Here is an 11597-nt window from a genome sequence, read left to right on the forward strand (position 1 = left end):
TTTGTCTGATTTGTGTCTCATAACTTTTGTACTGTACAACACAAACTCAGTTTTCTTTCCAGGGAAGCAAGTCCATTCATACTTTTACAAACTCGTACTAAAGTCAACTTGAACTACTAACAGCCAACTAATACGAACAATTACGATCAACTAGAAGAACTGCAATCATTGCAAATTTGTACCACTGCTGAGTCATGAAAGACTCATGACCATTCGTGGTCATTTGCGTTGCTATTGAAAACCGTGATAAAATATGAATTATTTGCCTTAATGATTAATTCATTAAATGAACATAAATGTACAATTATATATGAATGTTTAATATTTGTTCTTTTAAATCTTTAAAAACAAGTTGAAGCAACATTGCCACAGTTTTCATAATTATGTTTGCCTTGGTTTTTGGTTAACTGCCTACAGTGCTTACAGCGCTTTGATTTAATGTTTTATAGGTCCATATGAAGTATACATGTTCATGTTGTACAGGGTATATTATTATTATTACAAGTAATATATTTTATTATGTTGCAAATTTATCAGTGTATGTTGTTTGATATCTTTAAAATTTATTATTATTATTTTATTACAGGGTCCATATGAAGTTGGGAATGTGATATTGAGTTTTGAAGGTGTAACTGACATTATGTTACATCTGGCCAGCAGTAAAAATCCTCTACATCAGGTAAGACAGACTCCCAGACACAGTAATATTGTAAAGAAAGTCTCACATTGACTTTGTTATAATACAGTTATTTCAGAATGGAGTGGGAGGAGCATCACTTTGTCTAGTTTTTAATTCAGTTGGATATAGAAAAAGAAGTAATTTCAGAAAAATACTGAAAACGAGGAAAATTCAAAACGGAAAGTCCCTATTCAAATGGCAAAGTCAAAAGTTAAAACACATCAAAAGAATTGATAACAACTGTCATATTCCTGACTTGGTACAGACATTTTCTTATGTAGAAAATGGTGGATTAAACCTTGTTATATACAATCTTTTACATCAGGTATGGACTTAGTAGATCTGTGGTAAAGGAAAAAACAAACCATCTGGATAGCAGTAAAAGATCTCTACAGCTTTTACAAGTTTATTTTACTGATGAGTTTTAAATATTTGAAGTTAAATGTCTTCATCTGAGAAACCTAATATGCAAAATGTAACTTAAAATTGATTTTCCACTTTTCTAATTTTGTAAGCAAATTTTGATGCTATGTAATCCCAAAATAAGTAGATATGGTATTAATTAACAACTATATGTCACTGTACAGCCTGCAACAATGAGCAAACCCATACAGCATGATTTGTTTTGTTTTTTGTATGTGATGTCATGGGACATGATCTTGTTTTCTTCATGTCACCACAGTAGTAAAACCAGAGTATTTTAAAAGAAATTCGATATCATTGGATTTCAACCATATAACTATGTAATTGTAATTTTATGAGAAATAAAGTCATTCAAGATAACAAATTAAATTAATAAAGCACTCATTGTTTTATTACAACCAAAATGTAATAAGTTTGAAAAATAACAAATTTACAGATGACCATACACCTTATCACTATTTGGAAATCTGTTCCACTGGACCAATGAATCTGTTTCGATTGAACTTTTTACATCATACTACAATAACTTTTTCATTGTGGCTTTAGATATTTTCTATTATGTCATCAAAATTTTACGAGAACTTTTGTTATCTCCTGTAATTGCAGACAAATAGCGATAAGGTCTATTCCATTTATTTGACATGGTAGGTAGAAACAGCAGCTTCATATCTGAACATGATGTGGATCATTTAAAGTTATATTCCATTTATTTTATGCTAAATTACACTAAGCAGTGATCGGGAAGGTCGTGCGCCCTGTGCCTATAGCGCATATGGACCAGAAATGGCGCATAGAGTGACTTATGTAAGCGCCCACGTGGCGCACGATATTTTTCACTTCGTTTCGATACGTTTAGATATCGTCAAATGGATTTCCGATCGTGTTCCGTGCCGCCATGTGTGTGTACACAACTGTGTAATGTTCCTCCAATGATAGGAGCACCTATATATTTTTGGGACGTCTCGGGTGTTTTCCTATGGAAATGATATAACCATGGGGTGTAACTGATTACCCAAAAAACGTAATTAACTATCATTCATGATATGATTTTTTACAACCTTAAATTTGTAAACTTTGGCTAGTACAGACGAGATTTGTCTCTAATTATTATCTTTTAACTTAGTTCAGCTTGCTACTTTTTCGTTGAAAAACCCCAAAGCCTTTTTATGAATATAGTTTTTGTCTCCATAAAAGGCGACTAACTGTCCTTGTCACTTTTTGGTCTTTGGCTTGTTTTGACATTTTGTAAACATGCCTTCAGCGAATTGTTGTTTTGTTTTATCAATTAATGATACTCTCTGCTGTTATTGTTGTCATCGTGATGAAGTAATAATAATACAATAAGTGCAGAGGAAATGCCAAATACGTCCTCTAATACGGAACGTCGGGTATATGTATGGTATCGACGAAGACCCAAATTTAATGTAAAAAAACCCATGCACATAACAAGACAACAGTAGCAGTAGATACATTGTAAATAAAGGATATCTTAAATATTATCTGGTATGGAAGAAATCATTTTACATTCTTTGTTGAATTGAAATAACAAAATCACAGGGACAATAATCTATAATATTATTTAAAATCATAAAGGTAAGTACCACCATCTCTTTGCCGAGATATACACTTTTTACTTTTTTCACTGTAGTCAATTCAAATGGCCCATTATTTTTTAAAATGGCCCCTTGAATTTAATTTTGTGGGGCCCTGGGCCCATAGAGAAAAAATCCTTCCAGATCACTGCTAAGGAGGTATGTTGGTTGGAGAAAAGTTCTGGAAATTTCTCCCTACACTTACTCACCATTGTAATGGAACAGTCCCTGAGTGTAACTTATATTTTATTTTTCAGCAAGTAGCAGTAGAAGCTATTGTTCATTCTGCTTCAAAGAAGGATAAATGTACTGGTCTCCTGGCCAAAGCTGTACCATTGTTACAACAGTTAATTAAAGAAGCAGACGACCAGGTCAAAGTTCGTGCACTTGTGGTAAGTTTTTGAAGTAATGACAAAAATGTGATTTTAATTATTGAAATTTACCTACAGATATATGTATTGGATATTAAAATATGAGATATTATTTCTATACTCACTCTCTCCTTTAATGATTATTCACATTAATATAAACCTCGCAATAATTTCCAAAATTAACAGTATTAAGAATTTAAATGCAGATACCTTTTTTTTTGCACTTTTCTATATGACATATGACGTTAGATCATAATCAATATAACATCTGTGATATTGTAGTTTAAAGTTTAAAAACTATTAACTTTTTGTTGTTAATTAATTGTTATATGAAGTATCAAAGGTTGCAATTTATTTCACAAATGAAACAACAAAACTGCCAACCTTTTGCCTTTGAAATTGAGGAACCATGAAAAAACTCCATCTTCAAATGATTTAATTCTTAATTGAATAAATGAAATGGTGACTGCAACAGAATGAAAGTTGCATTTATTGCTATGATAATTCTTTTACTTTTCAGGGATTATGTAAATTAGGCTCAGCAGGAGGGTCTGATGCCAGTGATAAACAGTTAGCAGAAGGTTCCACCATGACCTTAGCCAAAGTTTGTAGAAAGTAAGTCATTTAGATATAGAACCACTATTTCATATCAAAGGGGAAGATTTTGCACCGTCATTTTTGAAGATTTTTAAGTTCTAAGCAGATACCAGAAGGTTCCATACATAGTACACCAATTTAGATTTAAATTTATACATGAATGTACAATGTAGGGGTTAACATTTAAAAACCCCAGTAATTTTAACTATTTGTGGGTATTAAAATGTCTTCTCATTTCTTTTATTTCTTTACTTTTCAGGTTTTTAGTAAATCCCAGTAAGGACATAGAAATAAGGCGATGGGCAACAGAAGGATTAGCCTACCTGACGTTAGACGCTGATATCAAGGAAGAATTGGTTAATGATACACCAGCATTGAAATCACTTATTGAAGTCACAACAGTAAGTTTTCAATAATGGTCTATTTCTAAAGCAAATGAGTTTTCCTTTCTCTTTTTATATCTTTTATATTCTAAAAATGTTGCACTGGTTTTTTTAAAGGCAGCTCTTGAGTATCTCAATATTGATTTTATTTAAGCAAATCTTTGCATTGTGATTTGAATTTTTTGACCAAATGGTTCCTTATTGTTTTTTTTAATTCTACCTAAATCTCCTTACATAAAATGATTTGACCTTTTATTGAAATGCAGTTGTTGATTTGATAATAATTTGGATCAGGATTGACCAAGGAGAGATAACTCTAGATAGAATGATATTAATTTTCATCTCTCTGTTTCAGGCCTCAGACAAAAATGTGTTGTACCCAGCAGCCACTGTTTTTGTCAATGTAACCAATAGTTATGATGTGAAGGATGTAGAACCAGAGTTGGTGGAACTCGCCAAATTTGCCAAACAGCATGTACCTGAAAAACATGACTTGGTTAGTAGAGTTGTATTTTAGAAAATACTGATTCATTATAAATGTAACAAATGTAGTTACATGTTCTTTGTTTTTTTATCTTGAATTTTGTGATAGATATGATGCCCTTTTTCATGGCATTTTCAAAAACATGAAAAATAGTTTAAAGATAAACCACTTAGAGAATATGTGACAAACAAACATCAGAGTTTTTTCAGTACTTTGGAATACAAGATTTACACTGTTAAAAATGAGAAGTTTGCAATATGAAAATTGAAATTATTTTAAGTTTGGTAGGATTGTTAAGAAGTATTCTCAAACGTCATGTTCAAAATCCCTATCAAAGCTTGTGATCAATGATAAATATTGGTGTTCTGACAGAAAATAGTTTGAATGAAAGAAAAAGAAATGAAATATTTATATTGCGTTTCTTTGTATTTGTAATTTTATAAAATTTTACTTTTTAATATTTTCAGGATAAGCCAGAACATATTAAAGCGAGAGTTCACAAAGTAGCTGAAGCTGGTGTATGTAGTGCCTTAGTAGCTTTATGTAACACTGATAGTATAGCAAGCAGGGAATTAATTAGCAGGTAATGAGTTACTTCCCTTTATATGTTTTATTGACCATTGTCATAGAAGATGAAAAGCAGGGTATATACTGGTTAGCAACTATAACTGCCTTGGTTGTCTTTTTTTGCATGCTTGCATATTCACTCAAGAGTGAATAATGTGTACATGTAGCAAGAGTGTCATTTATTCATTCAAAAGGTTACCGGATGATTTCGCACACTAAAAAACAAACAGAGTGTGGTTCTTTGTATGAAGCAAGGTTTATTTGTTCTTAATTTAATTGTGAAGATGCATATAATATTAGCCACTTGTCATTATAGGTATGACTTGAAGAGATATGGGGTAGAAACAGCAACCCAAAATAAAATTTTCATTGAAGTTTTGAATCTCAACTTAACTGAAATATTTTTCTTCTGAGAATGTGTGTTAATTGGATATGATAGATTTTCTTATGTTTGGTTTATATTGAATAGTCAGCTTCTAAAAACAATTAGTGATTAATAAACATGTGTTCAGTTTGCCTTAGATTTTATTTCGCCACTGAATCAGAAGATATGTTCTAGGTAGGAGATATGTGGAACTAATTTGTTCCAAATATAAAAATGCATTCAATGTTTAGCTATAGCATTAATTACACTTTAAATCTTATTTTTAGAGTGTATTTAGCTATAGCAACAGAAGAAGATCTGAGAGGACTTATTGTACAACAAGGAGCTGCAAAGGTTTGTTTTGCCTTTATTGGTTGCACTAAATAAAAATTTTGTATGATGGAGTTTTTCAAATAATCAAATTTCTACAGCGCAAAGATAGTTTTGATAATTAATGTGCTTCAATAATTCACCAATTCTTTATTAATTTTGTTTTCCATTCTGTAACTTAAGTTTACCTCAACCAAATATTATGAAACTTATACACAATATTAATGCTTATTACCACAAAACTCAGATCAAGTACAAATTTAGGGTTGTGTCACTTTTACGAGTCTTAGGTTATGTCCCTTTAAAACATTGTATGCATGACGGGCATCAACTATGTTCCATGGACACATTAACAATTAATTTCTTCTGGTGTTAATCCATTTCTAACAGATTTCTGCTGCCATCAGTTTGTTTAATTTTCTAACATAACCGTAGAAAACCATGGAAAAACATTGATGACGTCACAGTCACATGACTAAATTGTGTCTATGGGCTGATAACAAAATAACGTCAGCCAATCAGAAGACACGTTACATCCAAAATTAAATTATACATAAGGTCAAAGTTTCATATTTTGTTGTGGTTTATTAGTGTTCCATGTACATGTAGTTTGCATTTTATTTTTGATATACTTTCAGGCTTTGTTGAAGTTAGCCATAGAGAACAATACAGAGAAGGGACTGATCAAAGCATCACATGCCTTAGCTAAACTATCCATCACCATGAACCCACAAACAACTTTCCCTGGTCAAAGAGTAAGTATTAGTATCTTCATTAAACTTTGACCATATAGAAATATTATGGATTCATCTATATTAGCGGGTATCAATTTTCGTGGATTGAAGAAAACTTGCATGTTTGTGGGTTTTTGATTTCGTGGTTTTCCCAATCTGTGCACACAAACTAGAGAAAATTTGTAATTCGTTGAATGTTTGAATTTGTGGTTCACTTGTACCCACAAAACCAACGAAAAATTGGTATCCAATGAATAATAAGATAAGATTTATTTTATTAAAGTGTCACCATTCATTACAATATCTATATATATATATACACATAAAGTCATAAGAACCTAATATTCTAAGTAAAAGGATGCCAGCCGAAAACGACTTATGAGACACTATCATTAACTGATTTGACTCTAATTCACATATTTGGTTTATAACAATGTAAAACATTTATCCAAACTATCAAAAGTCTAAAATAAACAGTTTACAGAGCATGGGGTAGATAATATATAGGTTTCGTTTCGTGTGTATTTTAGTCCAGACACCATCTAATTAACTATCGATTTGACCTCAGATGACCATATAAGCGATGTAAACAAAAATAAAGATACGAATATATTAAACCAACACGTGATAATGAATCCACAGAAGGTAGATGTGGCATGACTGCAAATGAGTTGAAAGTCATCTAAAGTTAAAATGGCATGGATGTAAGCAATTGAAGACGACTGAACAGCAACAAAAAGAAAAATCCATACCATATAGTCCGCTATAAAAGGCCCTGACATGATAAATACGAAACAATTAAATTACTGGTAGAGAAAAATAACTGCCTGATTTATAAGAAAAAGTGTACAAAAAAACAAATATGACAGGCATGGAACCAAAGACTGCCATTTTCAGTCACTTTTTCTATTTTAGTACAACATCTGTTGTTCTTGTGGGAAAACTTCTCTATACACAATTTCAATAAATTATGGTATTAAATGACACATTACTAATTTGATTTCAGATGTATGAGTTAGTGAGACCATTGTTAAGCATTTTACATTTAGAATGTACAGCATTGGAGAATTTTGAAGCATTGTTAGCACTTACAAATTTATCATCAATCAGTGAATCTGTCAGGTAAAATTACTATAGTCAATAAGAATATGTGTAACACATTTATGGAATCTATAGATAATTGACCATGTGATCACCAAAGATCAGATCTGGATGTTACTGCTATACTTATACCATGACCTTTGTAAGCTTTTCTTATCCTCTTTTCACCTCATGATTGACAGCTGATATAATATAAGTCCAGTGTTATATGTAACATTGAGGACAGTATCTGGTCCCTGCAAAACAGATTTTAATAAAAATAAAGTTGTCATAGATTTCAGGATTAAAATTTAAGCACACCAGACATGTATCTTGTCTATGAAAAGATAGTGCAAGTGAGGCATCTGTGTACTATAGACACATTCTTGTTTTATATACATAGTTCTAAGTCATCTCTAAGGGGCAAGTCATGGACCTAGAGCTGCATTTACAAAATGGTTTCATTAGCCCTCCTGAAAATGTACAAGCAGGGAATCAGCTTTTAAATATTAAAATAAGTTTAGAACTTGGACACAAGTTTACCTACTTTGAACAACAAAAGTATATGTTTTGTTAACATTTGTGTTTTTTTAGGAAAAGGATTCTTGCAGAGAAAGGATTTTCGAAGATAGAGCATTACATGTTTGAAGAGCATGAGTTGTTAAAGAGAGCATCTACGGAGTGTATGTGTAATTTGGTGATGAGTGAGGAAGTGAGTAAAGATTATTACATTATTACACTCCTACTCAAAAATCTATTGATAAAAAAGTAAACTCATGAGTGTTAAATACTGATTCTTCAATGTGTAATTTCTATATTGGAATTGACAAAATATTTAATATTACTTGAAAAAAAATGTTAGCATTTATTATTGGGATTGTCAAACAAAAGACAAAATTTGAGATTATTTATGGAGTTTTCACTGAAATGAAAATGTAGATCAGTTTACACACATTTGAATAGATACAAAAACTTTTTATGACGTCTTGAAGAAAAAATTAAATTCTACAATTTGGTGAATAATATTTTGTCAAGAAAGATGTCTAAAAGATTTAATTAGCAAAATTTTTATAACATCAGTCAATATTCTCATTTTTATTATCAGGTTGTAAAACTATTTGAGGGAGAGAACGACCGAGTTAAGTTATTGGTATTATATTGTGGTGATGAAGATGACGCATTACTTGTCAGGGCTGCTGCTGGGTCCCTGGCTGTCCTGACACACAGTGAAATAGTCTGTAAAAAAGTACTAGAGGTAAGAGTTATTGCCCTTTTCAGTTTCCTTTTGAGTAGAGTTAAGAGTGATTTTCCTTGTCAGTTACTTTTATAGTAGAGTTAAGAGTTATTGCCCTTAGCAGTTACTTTTATAGTAGAGTTAAGAGTTATTGCCCTTAGCAGTTACTTTTATAGTAGAGTTAAGAGTTATTGCCCTTAGCAGTTACTTTTATAGTAGAGTTAAGAGTTATTTTCCTTAGCAGTTACTTTTATAGTAGAGTTAAGAGTTATTGCCCTTAGCAGTTACTTTTATAGTAGAGTTAAGAGTTATTTCCCTTAACAGTTACTTTTATAGTAGAGTTAAGAGTTATTTCCCTTAGCAGTTACTTTATAGTAGAGTTAAGAGTTATTTCCCTTAACAGTTACTTTATAGTAGGGTTAAGAGTTATTGCCCTTAGCAGTTACTTTTATAGTAGAGTTAAGAGTTATTTCCCTTGTTCCATGGACACATTCTATATTTATTTAGGCAAGTGAAGGGAGATCAAAGGTTTGAATAAAAACTTTTACAATTTGGATGCTCTGAACATGTGATAATTAGATACAAGAAGATGTGGTATGAGTGCCAATGAGACAACTCTCTCATCCAAGTCACAATTTGTAAAAGTAGACTATTATAGGTCACGTTACGCTCTTCAACAAGGCGCCTTGGCTCACACCAACAGCATGCTATCAAGGACCCCAAAAATTACTAGTGTAAAACCATTCAAATGGGAAAACCAGCGGTCTTATCTATATAATAAACGAAAAATGAGAAACACTTATGAACCACATCAACAAATGACAACTACTGAATATCAGGCAACTTAAGACAGGTGCAAACAAATGCAGCGGGTTCAAACGTTTTAAATTTTAATAGGTACCAACCTTCACCCTTATCCGAAACAATTGTGTGAAGTATGTTATTAAGCAGTTTGTTTTCCTTTGCAGGTCAAACCTCATATGGAAATGTTGCAGTCTCTTCTTGTGAATGAGAATGTTGAGATCCAACACCGTGGATGTTATATCATGTCAAACTTGATTAACAGTAGCAAGGAGATAGCCGAGAAATTGTTAGAAGGACAAATGTTAGAAATTCTAATGGCTATATCAATTCTGAAAGAACCTGAAAGACAACGAGGAAAAGAGCTTTGTGAACAATGTTTGAAAAAAGCAATAGAATATGGAATTATTAAGCCAAATAAGTAAATGGGAGACTATTTTTTGTTTGGCCAAAATCATGACTTACACTTTCATTTTACTGTAGACCTTTTTAACTTCCCTGTTTGATAATATAACTGTTTTAATGATGATGGTTGACCCTTCATATTATCGGTGCAAGTACAACATCCATAAGCATAAATGGTCACAATGTGAAAAGCAAATATAACAATGTTTGAAAAATATCGTACATATCATTTGACATTTTTATCAGGGTCAAAACAACACATGTTAAATATTGTTATAAGCAGTGAGCTGAGGGAAATCCAAATGCAGAGAAGTTTCATATAATTTTCATGTTGAATTAAATATTCTTTATGTGGTTTCTTTTACCTATTAAAAGGAGATAATTTAAAGTCAGTAATATTATTAACATCACTGTGAATTTAACACTAGTTGTGATTCTTAGTATTAAGAATTTAAATCGTGTTTGAGTTTTCATTGTTAGCTAGATTTGTTTATTAAATGATCACCATGCCTCATTTTCATTCACCCATTTCATATTAAAACCTGTTTAAAACAGGCGGATATATTTGGTGCTTAATTATTGTTTTATACAGTATACACAGGGTGATAGTGCAATGAGAAAGAAATCACTCTGAATAATTATGATGGACAAATCAAATGCTGGAGTAAAGTCATGTGATGTACATGCCTACTGAATATTCATATACTGAAAAATATGAAAGGATCATTGTGAAAAATTAACTGATCAAAGTAAACTTGTATTAACCTAACACTTTTGTATACTATATTGTTTTATGTGTGTATTAGTTTATATAGACTTATTAGGGTGATAATGTTATTTATTTGTTTACTTGTTTGAATGATCTGAACAATATATTTTTACTTGATTTTCACTGTCATAGAGAATTTTTTTAAGATTTTAGTTTCATACGTTACTGTAAATTCAGAAATTATTGTGTGCATTTATTGCCAAGATTGTTAAACAATAGTCTACTATCAAATTTATTGACTTTCCTGTACCTTTCCATTGTTACAATGTAGGAGACACAATCCTTATGTTATTAGTCAAAATAAGAACTGATGTGTCAACAATGTCATTTACACCTCTGGAGTTGGCTTCACTAAAAAAACTTACGACTATGATTGATCTAAATATACTGAATTGTTCATGACTTGCGACCAATCTTAGTTGAAAGTTTTTTTGTGAAACTGACTCCTGGATTTCAGAAAATTTGCATACAATAATGCTTTTGAAATTCAAAAATGCATTTTTTTTTTTTTAAATTTCAAAACTTAATCCTTGTTAAAATCAGCGTTTAGATTCTGCATATTTCTGCATTAACTGTTACCCTGCTTTGACAGTAAGGGATAATGTAATGCATATTTTGGTGTGAACTGTATCCCTGCTTTGACAGATAGGGGTTTGATATATACTGTGTATTTCTGTATCCCTGCTAAAATAGGTAAAGCATAGAATGAGTGATGTATTTATATGTGCCAAAATGTGTTTGATAAACAAGAGTATATTTCTTATAAAAATTAAAATTATTAAAA

The 11597-nt window shown here is 31.4% G+C and overlaps 1 protein-coding gene across 2 annotated transcripts in view; it reads left to right on the top strand.

Moving 5' to 3' along the window:
• Nucleotides 1–11315, top strand: part of LOC143055619 (protein unc-45 homolog B-like) — a 30946-nt gene extending 19631 nt beyond the window's left edge. For both annotated transcript variants that reach the window (XM_076228781.1, XM_076228782.1), the window contains exons 10-21: nucleotides 587–679; nucleotides 2952–3086; nucleotides 3586–3680; nucleotides 3922–4063; nucleotides 4401–4541; nucleotides 4997–5112; nucleotides 5748–5814; nucleotides 6429–6545; nucleotides 7531–7646; nucleotides 8199–8316; nucleotides 8710–8859; nucleotides 9807–11315. In XM_076228781.1, coding sequence (XP_076084896.1) covers nucleotides 587–679; nucleotides 2952–3086; nucleotides 3586–3680; nucleotides 3922–4063; nucleotides 4401–4541; nucleotides 4997–5112; nucleotides 5748–5814; nucleotides 6429–6545; nucleotides 7531–7646; nucleotides 8199–8316; nucleotides 8710–8859; nucleotides 9807–10064 — 1548 coding nt within the window. In that variant the 3' untranslated portion in view covers nucleotides 10065–11315. The remainder of the gene's footprint in view (nucleotides 1–586; nucleotides 680–2951; nucleotides 3087–3585; nucleotides 3681–3921; nucleotides 4064–4400; nucleotides 4542–4996; nucleotides 5113–5747; nucleotides 5815–6428; nucleotides 6546–7530; nucleotides 7647–8198; nucleotides 8317–8709; nucleotides 8860–9806) is intronic.
• Nucleotides 11316–11597: the final 282 nt, after the last annotated feature.

The sequence above is a fragment of the Mytilus galloprovincialis genome, chromosome 12 (assembly GCF_965363235.1).
Source record: "Mytilus galloprovincialis chromosome 12, xbMytGall1.hap1.1, whole genome shotgun sequence".
NCBI classification, from domain to species: domain Eukaryota; kingdom Metazoa; phylum Mollusca; class Bivalvia; order Mytilida; family Mytilidae; genus Mytilus; species Mytilus galloprovincialis.